This window comes from Somniosus microcephalus, chromosome 1, assembly GCF_052327205.1.
Source record: "Somniosus microcephalus isolate GS21.2 chromosome 1, FLI_Smic_1.0, whole genome shotgun sequence".
Classification (NCBI taxonomy): domain Eukaryota; kingdom Metazoa; phylum Chordata; class Chondrichthyes; order Squaliformes; family Somniosidae; genus Somniosus; species Somniosus microcephalus.
The window spans coordinates 53,592,547-53,606,258 of NC_140987.1; the positions used below are offsets into that span (position 1 = coordinate 53,592,547).

The 13,712-nt window shown below is 44.1% G+C and overlaps 1 protein-coding gene across 1 annotated transcript in view; it reads left to right on the forward strand.

The window, feature by feature from the left end:
• snx25 (sorting nexin 25) overlaps positions 1-13,712 on the forward strand; it is a 321,585-nt gene that overhangs the window by 238,965 nt on the left and 68,908 nt on the right. Inside the window, exon 10 of the mRNA XM_085981347.1 lies at positions 2,625-2,900. Within this exon, the coding sequence (XP_085837473.1) occupies positions 2,625-2,900 (276 nt within the window). The remainder of the gene's footprint in view (positions 1-2,624; positions 2,901-13,712) is intronic.

A 13,712-nucleotide genomic window follows, 5' to 3' on the forward strand; every position in this document is an offset into this window, starting at 1 on the left:
CTTGCCCCCTTTTTGTTTTTAAGCTCCACCCATATGGCCTCATTAGAGGAACCTGCTAATATATCATCCCTCCTTACTGCAGTAATTGACTCCTTAATTAATATTGCGACACCCCCTCCTCTTATACCTCCCCCTCTGTCTCGCCTGAAGATTCTGTACCCCGGAATATTGAGCTGCCAGTCTTGCCCCTCCCTCAACCATGTCTCCGTGATAGCAACAATATCATACTCCCATGTGTTTATCAACACCTTCAGTTCATCCACCTTATTTGCAAGACTCCTTGCATTAAAATAGATGCCATCCAGCCTTGCCCTTATATATTTGCCCTGTCTACCAAGCTGACTTGTTTTTTTCTCTATAATTGGCAGCACATCACCCCCTATTTCGGCTCCCCTCTGTATCCCATCCCCCTGCCAAGTTAGTTTAAACCCCCCCCCCCAACAGTGCTAGCAAACCTCCCCGCAAGGATATTTGTCCCGCTCTGGTTCAGGTGCAACCCGTCCGACTTGTACAAGTCCCACCTTTCCCAGAAGCAGGCCCAGTGATCCAGGAAAGTAAAACCCTCCCCCCTACACCAACTCTTTAGCCACGCATTCATCTGCTCTATCCTCCTATTCCTATACTCACTAGCACGTGGCACTGGGAGTAATCCAGAGATTACAACCTTTGAGGTCCTGCTCTTTAATCTGTTACCTAGCTCCCTAAATTCTTGATGCAGGACCTCATCCCCCTTCCTACCCATGTCGTTGGTCCCAATGTGGACCACGACCTCTGCCTGCTCACCCTCCCCCTTAAGAATGCCCTGTAGCCGCTCAGTGACATCCATGACCCTGGCCCCAGGGAGGCAACAAACCATCCTGGAGTCACGTTTGCGGCCACAGAAACGCCTATCTGTTCCCCTTACGATAGAATCCCCTACCACTATTGCTCTCCCACTCTTTTTCCTCCCTTTCTGAGCAGCAGAAGCGTCCCTGGTGCCAGGAAGCTGGCTGCTGCTGCCTTCCCCTGGTGAGTCATCCCCCTCAACAGTATCCAACTTGGTATACCTGTTTAAAAGGGGGATGTCTGCAGGGGTTCCCTGCACTTCCTGCCTGCCTCTGTTGCTCCGCCTGATGGTCACCCAATTTCTTTCTGCCTGTGCAGCCCTACTCTGCGGCGTGAACAACTCGCTAAACGTGCTAGCCACGACCCTCTCAGCATCGCGCATGCTCCAAAACTCATCCACCCGCAGCTCGAGCGCCGCAATGCGGTCTACAAGTAGCTGCAGCTGGATGCATTTCCTGCACACATGGTCGTTAGGGACACTGGCAGCGTCCCTGACTTCCCACATGGAGCAAGAGGAGCAGAACATGGGTCTGAGCTCTCCTGCCATGACTTACTCCTTTAATTAATTTAAAAATTTATTCAACACCCCAATTACAGGTATACTCTAGGGCGCTTTATTTACCAACTGTCCCCACTACAACACAGAGACCTTAGAAATTTAACACCACAGAATTCAAGCTTGTATTGAAAAGAGAGAAATACTCACCAACCAATCACTTACTTGCTTCCTGCTGACGTCACACTTGGATTACTTTTTACCTCTCTCCCGGAACCTGGATTGGTATGCCTCTGACTGCTCCCTCTTATACTCAGCCGCCTCGGGCTGCTCCCGCGCAGGTCCGCTGCTTCTCCGGTCTCGCGGCTGTGGGCCTCGGTGCCTCTGACTGCTCCCTCTTATACTCAGCCGCCTCGGGCTGCTCCCGCGCAGGTCCGCTGCTTCTCCGGTCTCGCGGCTGATTCTGTCTGTCTGTGAGAATTCTTCAGTGTGATTTCCTGCTTAGCCAGCTTGATGACATCACTGTTGCTGGGCGCTGGAGATTCCCTAGACTTGACGCAGTATGAAATTAACATCGGGAGATCGCTAAATCTTTGTGGGCAGCTTTCTTCGAGGTCAGCGGCGAGCGCCATCATTTTGCCACTGACGGCAACATCCGGCCCATCGTTTGCATCTATAATAAATTGTGATGTCTGGTGTCTGACTGACGCAAGCTAGACTCTATGCACTTTTAATGGACCCACCTATGCATTGCTATTATTATTGGCGACCATGCCTTCAGCTAGCTTGGCCATAAGCTCAGGAATTCTCTCCCTCAACCTCTCTGGCTCTCTTTCCTTCTTTAAGACCCTCCTTACAACCTACTTCTTTAACCAAGCATTTGATAACCCCCTCTTAATATTTCCTCCCTTGGATCAGTGTCAATCTTTGTCTGATTACGCCTCTGAATTCCCTTGGGACCTTTTTCTACATTAAAGGCACTATATAAATGCAAGTTGTTATTGTTGATTTTAGCCTTCTGGCTAAGGAGAGGAAAAATTGGTCTAATTTCATGTTCTTTATCACTAACCAGTGCCCCATAATATATGTGGTTGTTTACTGACCACAGAAATGGCCTTCACCATCAAACAGTCTGGTCATACGTGAACAATGTATCAGAGACTGAGGTAATGTGGACTACAGGTTTCCATGGAATCGCACCCCAGCAAAAGTTCCATTCTTTGTGAGGGGAGAACATTGGATAATGAACTATGCATAGTTGTACTTCAATTTATAACCATATTTTCTGCTTTTCTTCATTCAGACTGAAATACCTCAACTAGTTGGTGAAATCTACCAGAATTATTTTGTGGAAAGCCGGGAAATTCCAGTGGAGAAGGCACTTTATAAAGAAATCCAACAAAGCCTTGTGGGTAACAAAGGAACTGACGTCTTCAACAAAATTCAGAGCGATGTTTATGAGACTCTTAAAGACCGGTATTACCCATCATTTCTTGTAAGTGACTTATATGAAAGACTTGTTAGAAAGGAAGAGGAAAAGAGCACTTTACAATCCGGCCCTGACAACCGCGATGATATGGTAAGACGTGCTTTCATAAAACCCTCAAGACTTTCCAATGTGAATGACCTGCTCGCTCTTTTACTTTCATGCTTGTGGATTGAAGGGAAGAATTCAAGTGATTGGCTGAGGGCCAAAACTAGAGCTTATGAAACAGATGAATTGGCACCTTCGATAAAGCAACATTGTTGAATGTGGTCTTCAGGGAAGTGGTTATCATGAGTTTGGTATTCTGAGTTTCAAGGGTGTGCCATCTCCACGTTTATCAGAGATCATATTAAAAAAAAAAAAAAGCCGTCCAAATTATGGGACCTCTGTGCACATTAACTCTCGTGTTTGCCTACGGAACAACAAATTAATAGGTGGCAATTAGTGACTCTCAAACCTGTGAAAATTAGGGAACATAAGAACATAAGAAATAGGAGCAGGAGTAGGCCAATCGGCCCCTCGAGCCTGCTCCACCATTCAATAAGATCATGGCTGATCTGATCCTAACCTCAAATCTTCTATCACTCTCCATCCCACCCGAACCCATGTGATCTCCCAGGAGAGGCGAAAAACCAGATAAAAAACCCAATGGCCAACTTGGGAGAAAAAATCTGGGAAATTCCTCTCCGACCCATCTAGGCGATCGAAACTCTTCCAGGAGATCACTCTGTCCCTATATTTTCTACAGTACTTACCTTCTGTAAAGGCAATCTCCACCCCAGCCAGGAACAGGAATAAAACCATCTCCTGAAATCTAACACAGAATTAGAACACAAGAAATAGGAACAGAACCAGGCTACACAGCCCCTGGGCCCGCTCCACTACCCACAGGGCCATGACCATTCCGAACCTAGACTCATGTCCAATTTCCTGCCCGCTCCCCGTAACCCTTAATTCCCTTTACTTCTAGGAAACTATCTATTTCTGTTTTAAATTTATTTAATGATGTAGCTTCCACAGCTTTCTGGGGCAGCAAATTCCACAAACCTACCACCCTCTGAGTGAAGAAGTTTCTCCTCATCTCAGTTTTGAAAGAGCAGCCCCTTATTTTAAGATTATGCCCCCTAGTTCTAGTTTCACCCATCATTGGGAACATCCTCACCGCATCCACCCGATCAAGCCCCTTCACAATCTTATATGTTTCAATAAGATCGCCTCTCATTCTTCTGACCTCCAATGAGTAGAGTCCCAATCTACTCAACCTCTCCTCATATGACCACCCCCTCATCCCCGGGATTAACCGAGTGAACCTTCTTTGTACTGACTCGAGAGCAAGTATGTCTTTTCTTAAGTATGGACACCAAAACTGTATGCAGTATTCCAGGTGCGGTCTCACCAATACCTTGTATAACTGCAGCAATACCTCCCTGTTTTTATATTCTATCCCCCTAGCAATAAAAGCCAACATTCCATTGGCCTTCTTGATCACTTGCTGCACCTGCATACTAACTTTTTGAGTTTCGTGCACCAGGACCCCCAGATCCCTTTGTACTACAGTACTTTCCAGTTTATTGCCATTAAGATAATAACTTGCTCTATGATTTTTCCTGCCAAAGTGCATAACCTCACACTTTCCAGTATTGTATTCCATCTGCCAAATCTCTGCCCACTTACTTAGCCTGTCTATGTCACTTTGCAGGTTTTTTATGTCCTCCTCACTCACTACTTTCCCTCCCATCTTTGTATCATCTGCAAACTTTGATATATTACACTCGGTCCCCTCCTCCAAATCGTTAATATAGATTGTAAAGAGTTGGGGACCCAGCACTGACCCCTGCGGAACACCACTAGTTACTGATTGCCAGTCTGAGAATGAACCATTTATCCCAACTCTGCTTTCTGTTAGAGAGCCAATTCTCCACCCACGCCAGAATATTACCCCCAATCCCGTGATTTTTTATCTTGAGCAATAATCTTTTGTGTGGCACCTTGTCAAATGCCTTTTGGAAGTCTAAATACACTACGTCCACTGGTTCTCCTTTATCCACCCTGTATGTTACTTCCTCAAAGAACTCAAGCAAATTTGTCAAACATGACTTCCCCTTCATGAAACCATGCTGAGTTTGTCCTATTAAATTATGTTTATCCAAATGTCTTGTTACTGTCTCCTTAATAATGGACTCTAACATTTTACCAACCACAGATGTTAGGCTGACAGGTCTATATTTTCCAGCCTTCTGCCTACTACCCTTTTTAAATAAGGGTGTTACATTAGCAGTTTTCCAATCTGCCGGGACCTTTGCTGAGTCCAGGGAGTTTTGGAAAATTATTACCAATGCATCCACAATCCCTACCGCCACTTCCCTCAAGACCCTAGGATGTAAGCCATCAGGTCCAGGGGATTTATCCGGCTTAAGTCCCATTATTTTACCAAGTACCACTTCCTTAGTGATTTTAATCGTATTTAGCTCCTCTCCCCCTAGAGCCCCCTGTTTGTCCAGTGTTGGGATATTCTTAGTGTCCTCTACTGTAAAGACTGATACAAAATATTTGTTCAGCGTTATTGCCATCTCCATGTTTCCCACCATTAATTTCCCGGTCTCATCCTCTAAGGGACCAACATTTACTTTAGCCACCCTTTTTCTTTTTATATAACTATAGAAACTTTTGCTATCCGTTTTTATATTTTTTGCTAATTTACTTTCATAATCTATCTTCCCTTTCTTAATCAATCTTTTAGTTATTTTTTGCTGTCTTTTAAAGACTTCCCAATCTTCTATCTTCCCACTAGATTTGGCTACCTTATATGCCCTTGTTTTTAGTCGGATACTATCCTTAATTACTTTACTTAGCCACGGATGGCTATCTTTTCTTTTACACCCTTTTTTCCTCAGTGGAATATTTTTTTTTGGAAGTTGTAAAATAACTCCTTAAATGTACACCACTGATCATGTACCGTCTTACCCTTTAATCTATTTTCCCAGTCCACTCTAATCAATTCCGCTCTCATACCCTCATAGTCTCCTTTATTCAAGCTCAGCACGCTTGTTTGAGATCCAACCTTCTCACCCTCTACTTGAATGTGGAATTCAACCATGTTATGGTCACTCATTCCAAGGGGATCCTTTACTAGGACATTTTTAATTAATCCTGTCTCATTACACAAGACCAAATCTAAGGTTGCTTGCCCCCTGGTTGGTTCAGTTACATACTGCTCAAGAAACCCATCCCTAATACACTCAATGAACTCATCCTCAAGGTTGCCCTGCCCAGTTTGATTTGTCCAGTTAATATGATAGTTAAAATCCCCCATAATTATAGCTGTTCCCTTATTACAAGCCTCAACTATTTCCTGATTAATACTCCGTCCAACAGAGTTGCAACTGTTCAGAGGCCTATAGACTACACCCACTAGTGTTTTTTCCCCTTATTATTCCTTATCTCTACCCAAACTGTTTCACTATCCTGCTCCTTTGACCCAATATCATTTCTCTGTTAATTTCAGGAAATTTATTTTAAGATGTTTGGAGATCGGAGTGGCTCTGGTTAATGTAAATAATGCTGTGTTGATGGTTTGTTATAGTTAATGTAGGTAACAAGGTATAGAGGTTGGCTGTGGTTAATGTACAGATGATGCAGTATAGAGGTTGGCTTAATACAAGTGGTGTGGTGATTAATGTAGATGATGCGTTGTAGAAACTGGCTGTGATTACTATAGATGACAGATGACAGAAGTTGGCTGTGGAGAATGTATGTGTTGAGGGGCAGAGGCTGACTGCGGTTAATATACATGTCGAAATGTAGAGGTTGGCTGCGGTTGATGTAGATGAAAAGGTGCAGCAGTTGGCCCTGGTTAATGTAAAAGACGCAATGTCCATGTTGGCCGTCGTTAATGTAGATGATGGAATGTTGACGTTGGCTCGTGTGCTTGCAAAAAATGGCTTGGTTGTTTATACACATGCAAACCTGGCCAATTTGATGCTTGCGCATGTTTGTAGAACTGGAACAAAATTTTTCAGTTCAGTTTTATGTCAGTCCTCGGGCAGCCACGCTCCAAAACCCAACTGGTTCAAAACTGGATGAGAAGGTATCCCGTGAAATGTAAAATATTTGTTTTTACATACAAGTAGGTGAACATGGGTATTGCTGTTCATGAAAAGGCTGATTTCCCCTCATTAAAAGTTGATTACATGTACACCAAGAGCTGGTTGTTATGTTTTGGGTAACCTCAAACTCAGAGATTATGTGATTACCAGGTTATGATGATTGACGTGATCTAAATGTGCTTCCATTATATTCAGAATATATATTTTTGTTTTGCCCCACGATTAATATCAACATAAAAACATGAGCTAAAACGTTGCAGCACAAGTTTGTCTATAGCATTGAATTTGACTTAAGCCACACAACCAATATTAAAATCCTCTGGTTTCTTTCATAGCTTTGATTTATGAGCCAGATTTTATCAGTCTAATTTATTGCCTTGCTGCCTTGCCCTCACCGATTTCAAATCATCTCCTGCCCTCAATCTGTCACACTAGCCTTGCCAGAACCGTATTTAAATGATTTAAAAGTTCCTTCCCTCTCAAGCTTGCTTCTTAGCTGGTTTTCCTATCCACAGATGCTGATTAGCCATTCATCTGCCTGTCTCTGCATCATTTTCAACTGCCAGTTCTGATTATACCAAACACAGTAATTAAGCAAGTAATTGGTAGTCTTTTAATCAATAGATCACAGACTGTCCTGCAGAGGTGTACTGGCTCCCCTGGAAGGGCACAGGGTTCTTTGGGATTTTCACAGGAAAAAAGGGAGCCCCCTGATAATACAGCATAATTGAATCCTCCACTGAGCACTCGGGGAAATCTCCCAGATGGTCGGTCGGTCCACCCCTGCTGTCCTGTGATCGAGCACCTCTTGCTGTTGCCTACACACAGCTCTTGCTTTCCTGTTCCATGCAGCTTCTAATTGCCCATCTGCCTAGAAATCTTCTTCTTTCGTCCCACCCCTGTTTTTCAGAAAAAAAAAATAATTCTGCCTTCACCATTCACCATCTCCCGATCGATTGAGTCGGTGGGAGACCTTTTCTGACAGGAGTGATGATTTTTTCCTTTCATTCACCCTTTCTATCCATGAGGACGTATCAAACCCTCATTTGGCACCTCCAAGGTCTGGAACTTGCAATGTTGGAGCTGGAAGCAGAAATCTGTATCCTGCCTACTGTGGCATAGCGTGTTAATGTACTATACATGATAGTAATGCCAGTGTCACAGTGCTGTGCCATAGTCCAGACATGCTCTAATCCAAGCTTGCAAATAATTATCCTAGATATTGACAAAGTGTAATCGACACCTTGCAGCCGGAGCACCCAGTGTCGGGGCAATGTTTGTGCTTGTGCAGTACTGTATATAGAAACTTTCAATAACCGTGTTATCACTTCATCCTCTAAGAATCGATCTCTGCAATTGGACTTTGCCCGGGCAGTGACAACGCTTAAAGTTTGCTGTGGCAAAGCATATATCGAATGGTTCACAGTGAGCTCTTGGTGGGCGAGAGGTTAATGATGGGAAAAATGTAGTGACGGAGATTACAGCTCCCTGTGGCTGGTTGCACTCAACCTTCTGTTTATTTCAATCGATCAGTATTTAATGATGATGAAAAAGTAATAAATATTCATATTCCCACTTCTGAGACCAATCTTTGAAAGGCTTTCAAGCATTCGTTTAGGAGCTAATTAAGGAAAATCTCTTGCAAGATTTTTCAGATGCTGACTTGGTTCAGCATTCTGGCCGGAATTATGTTTACTCCAATGTATATCTATATATATCTCTGTCTGTCTGTCTGTACAATCAAAAGTTATAGAGTGTACCTACACATATGTTATATCAAAAGAAAGCTTATCATTAGGGGACTCTCGTAGGCATATTTACTTTTTCGTCACACAAAAATTGTTATGACAATATACAAAAAAAGCTCAAAAATCCTACCTGTCATTAGCGTTGACTGACTTGCTGCTTGACCAATCCTACAGTTCACTCACCTGATGGTTGACCAATCAGTGCGTCACGGGCGGGTCCTAATCCTCCAGTCTCCCTAAACTTCGCTGCCATTTTTTCCATCCCCACAGGGACAGCAACACCAAAACAAACCTCCACATTCCGGCTCCCGATCCCGCTCCCGCCCTGCCGGAGTGGCAGGTAAGTTGGGCTCACTCGGGCCATGCCTCGCAACCGCTCGGCCTGACACACAGCGGTCGTGGGAGCGGCAGTGGCCGGCCGTCAGCTGCGCGATCCGCGGGGGAGCTCAGCTTGGGTCCGTCTCGGCCCGACAGCCCGGCCGCGCCTCAACCGCTAGGCCCCGCACAGCCGCTATCACAACGGCACCGGGCCTCAGGCGCTAGGCAGAGAGAGGGGAGGGAGGGAGAGGACAGCACAGGGAGACGAGGAGAGGGACAGAGAGGGGGGACACACAGGGGCACGGAGACCGCGCGGCCCAAAATTGCCCTGGCAACGCTGGGCTCCCCTGTTAGTAATCTATGAGTCAGTTGTCGCCATGTCATTTCTGACTGTTTTAAGTTAACAGTTGTGCCTACTTCCCCTCACCCAGTTCTAGGCAGTTTCATTAGTATCATTGTTTATATCTTTGAAAGAGCTATCCAATTAGTCCCACTACCCTGCCCCTTCCCCATAGCCCTGTAATTTTCTCCCCGTCCACATATTTATCCACTTCCCTTTTGAAAGTTATTATTAAATCTGCTTCCATTACCCTTTCAGGCAGTGCATTCTAAATCATCATGACTCGCTGCGTAAAAACAATTCTCCCCCTCTCGCCTTTGGTTCTTTTGACAATTACCTTAAACCTATATCCTCTAGTAACTGACCCTTCTGCCACTGGAAACAGTTCCTCCTTATTTCCTCTATCAAAACCCTTCATGATTTTGAGCACCTCTATTCAATCTCCCTTTAACCTTCGGTGCTCTAAGGAGAACAATCCCAGCCTCTCCAGTCTCTTCACGTAACTGAAGTCCCGCATCCATGGTACAATTCTAGTAAACCTCTCCTGTACCCTCTCTAAGGCCTTGACACCTTCTGGAGCTTCTGTTGCTCACGCCATTCGCTGCCAGGACAGGCAATTGACCCACTCCTATGTCTCTTCTGTTGCTGCCCTGTTGATTGGTGACTGGTAGTTCACCCAGCTTCAGGGAAAGTTGAGGCAAAGAACTCGCAGACTGGAATCGCTTGTAGAAATGTGAATCCTCTGATAAAATGAAGAGGAAATTAAATTGGGGAGGGGGAGAAGAGAATTGAACCTACAAACCTGCCAGCTCATGATGCAACATAAATGGGGTGGCGGCACCAACAGGAGTTCCACGACCACTTTTCTATATATCTGTGCACCACAAGTGAGGTTTTTATCCTCTCTTGCCTCCAACACAATTCAGATTGGATGAGCAGGGAATGGAACTGACATCTCCATAACTGCATTGGCACCAACAGGTGCTCTTCAACTGAAGGAGATGAAGTCCCACCAAAAGCTGAACTATTTAGAACTTGCTGCTGTCTGTGATTTCTCAGATAGGGAGAGTCTTGCAGGGCGACTGACGAAAGAAAGGCAGCTTTCCATCACACTTATAATGCCCCGGTTGTACTATAGCAAGCAGTGCAGTACGCGGGGCATGTTCAATCGCGGTATGAGCTTCTATCACAGTTGGTTGGGAGAATATGGTTACAGGCTTCCAACTGCAAGTTGAATTACTAATGTTTGAAGAGATGTTGGAATAGTCAACTCTTTTTAGATACTGGAAGTAAAAAAAAAAAAAAGTGGTGGGGCAAACTACTTGAAGCTTTTAGCTTTTTTTAAATGAAAGAAACACACTCTTAAAGTAAGCACCAGTGTCTCAAGTGCCATAGGAGTTGGGCGAAAAAAGAAAGACTTGCATTTATATAGCGCCTTTCATAGCCACCAGACGTCCCAAAGCGCTTTACAGCCAAAGAAGTACTTTTTAAAGTGTCGTCACTGTTGTAATGAAGGAAACGCGGCACCCAATTTGCGCGCAGCAAGGTCCCACAAACAGCAATGTGATAATGACCAGGTAATCTATTTTAGATGTTGATTGAGGGATAAATATTATCTAGGACACTGGGGATAACTCCCCTACACTTTTTTGAAAAGTGCCATGGGATCTTTTACGTCCACCTGAGAGAGCAGACGGGGCCTCGGTTTAACGTCTCATCCGAAAGACGGCACCTCCGACAGTGCAGCACTCCCTCAGTACTGCACTGGAGTGTCAGCCTAGATTTTTGTGCTCAAGTCTCTGGAGTGGGACTTGAATCCACAACTCGCTGGGCCGAATGGCCTCCTTCTGTGCCATTATGACTCTATAACCTTCTAACTCATAGGCGAGTGTGCTACCCACTGAGCCACAGCTCACAAAGTAATATAGGGGACCTTATGTTGGAATGTACAAAAGCTGTACTGGTCTCAATTGAAGACCTGCAGTATAATGGGACAATTGGGCTGGACAAGCTGGAATTCTAGCCTTTCCTGGATCTCCAACCTGTAACCAAGATTTGACTCTTTTGCACAAAATGGTCAGATAATATATATGTTTAATATTAACAGTTTTTCAGATACTGTTGCGTCAGCTGCCCATTAAGTCAGTTAGTGGGAATCTTTAGATAGCCAAGAAGAAGGTTGCAACTCCACATGAGCTTGAGCGGTGTAAGGTTTGGGAGATTGTGAACTTGCTCGCTGGGGCGGAGGAGAAGGAGGGAGGAGACTTGAGCCTGACTGTTTCTGGGGTTCTCCCATACTTCCAGTTAATAGTTGAAACATACAGAACAGGGAGGACCCTGGTGAGATCCCTGGGCCTGGTGAGATCTAGGCCTCCGAGCAGTTGCAACTCTGTTGGACGGAGTATCAATCAGGAAATAGTTGAGGCTTGTAATAAGGGAACATCTATAATTATGGGGGATTTTAACTATCATATTAATTGGACAAATCAAATTGGGCAGGGCTGCCTTGAGGATGAGTTCATTGAGTGTATTAGGGATGGGTTTCTTGAGCAGTATGTAACTGAACCGACCAGGGGGCAAGCAACCTTAGATCTGGTCCTGTGTAACGAGACAGGATTAATTAAAAATGTCCTAGTAAAGGATCCCCTTGGAATGAGTGACCATAACATGGTTGAATTCCATATTCAATTAGCGGGTGAGAAGGTTGGATCTCAAACAAGCATGCTAAGCTTGAATAAAGGAGACTATGAAGGTATGAGAGCGGAATTGAGTAGAGTGGATTGGGAAAATAGATTAAAGGGTAAGACGATACATGATTAGTGGTGTACATTTAAGGAGTTATTTTACAACTTCCAAAAAATATATATTCCACTGAGAAGAAAAGGGTGTAAAAGAAAAGACAGCCATCCGTGGCTAAGTAAAGAAATTAAGGATAGTATTCGACTAAAAACAAGGGCATATAAGGTAGCCAAATCTAGTGGGAGGATAGAGGATTGGGAAAACTTTAAAAGACAGCAAAAAATAACAAAAAGATTGATTAAGAAAGGGAAGATAGATTATGAAAGTAAATTAGCAAAAAATATAAAAACAGATAGTAAGAGTTTTTATAGTTATATAAAAAGAAAAAGGGTGGCTAAAGTAAATGTTGGTCCCTTAGAGGATGAGCCCGGGAAATTAATGGTGGGAAATATGGAGATGGCAAAAACACTGAATGAATATTTTGTATCAGTCTTTACAGTAGAAGACACTAAGAATATCCCAACACTGGACAAACAGGGGGCTATGGGGGGGGGGGAGGAGCTAAACACGATCAAAATCACTAAGGAAGTGGTACTCGGTAAAATAATGGGACTCAAGGCGGATAAATCACCTGGACCTGATGGCTTACATCCTAGGGTCTTGAGGGAAGTGGCGGTAGGGATTGTGGATGCATTGGTAATAATTTTCCAAAACTCCCTGGACTCAGCAAAGGTCCCGGCAGACTGGAAAACTGCTAATGTAACACCCTTATTTAAAAAGGGCAGTAGACAGAAGGCTGGAAACTATAGACCGGCTAACCTAACATCTGTGGTAGGTAAAATTTTGAAGTCCATTATTAAGGAGACAGTAACAGGACATTTGGATAATCATCATTTAATAGGACAAAGTCAGCATGGTTTCATGAAGGGGAAGTCATGTTTGACAAATTTGCTGGAGTTCTTTGAGGAAGTAACATATAGGGTGGATAAAGGGGAACCAGTGGACGTAGTGTATTTAGACTTCCAAAAGGCATTTGACAAGGAGCCACACAAGATTATTGCTTAAGATAAAAAATCACGGGATTGGGGTAATATTCTGGCATGGATAGAGGATTGGCTATCTAACAGAAGGCAGAGAGTTGGGATAAATGGTTCATTCTCAGAATGGCAATCAGTAACTAGTGGTGTTCCGCAGGGGTCGGGGCTGGGTACCCAACTCTTTACAATCTATATTAACGATTTGGAGGAGGGGACCGAGTGTAACATATCAAAGTTTGCAGATGATACTAAGATGGGAGGGAAAGTAGTGAGTGAGGAGGACATAAAAAACCTGCAAGGGGACATAGACAGACTAAGTAAGTGGGCAGAGATTTGGCAGATGGAATACAATACTGGAAAGTGTGAGGTTATGCACTTTGGCAGGAAAAATCGTAGAGCAAGTTATTATCTTAATGGCAAGAAACTTGAAAGTACTGAAGTACAAAGGGATCTGGGGGTCCTGGTGCACGAAACTCAAAAGGTTAGTATGCAGGTGCAGCAAGTGATTAAGAAGGCCAATGGAATGTTGGCTTTCATTGCTAGGGGGATAGAATATAAAAATAGGGAGGTATTGCTTCAGTTGTACAAGGTATTGGTGAGACCGCACCTGGAATACT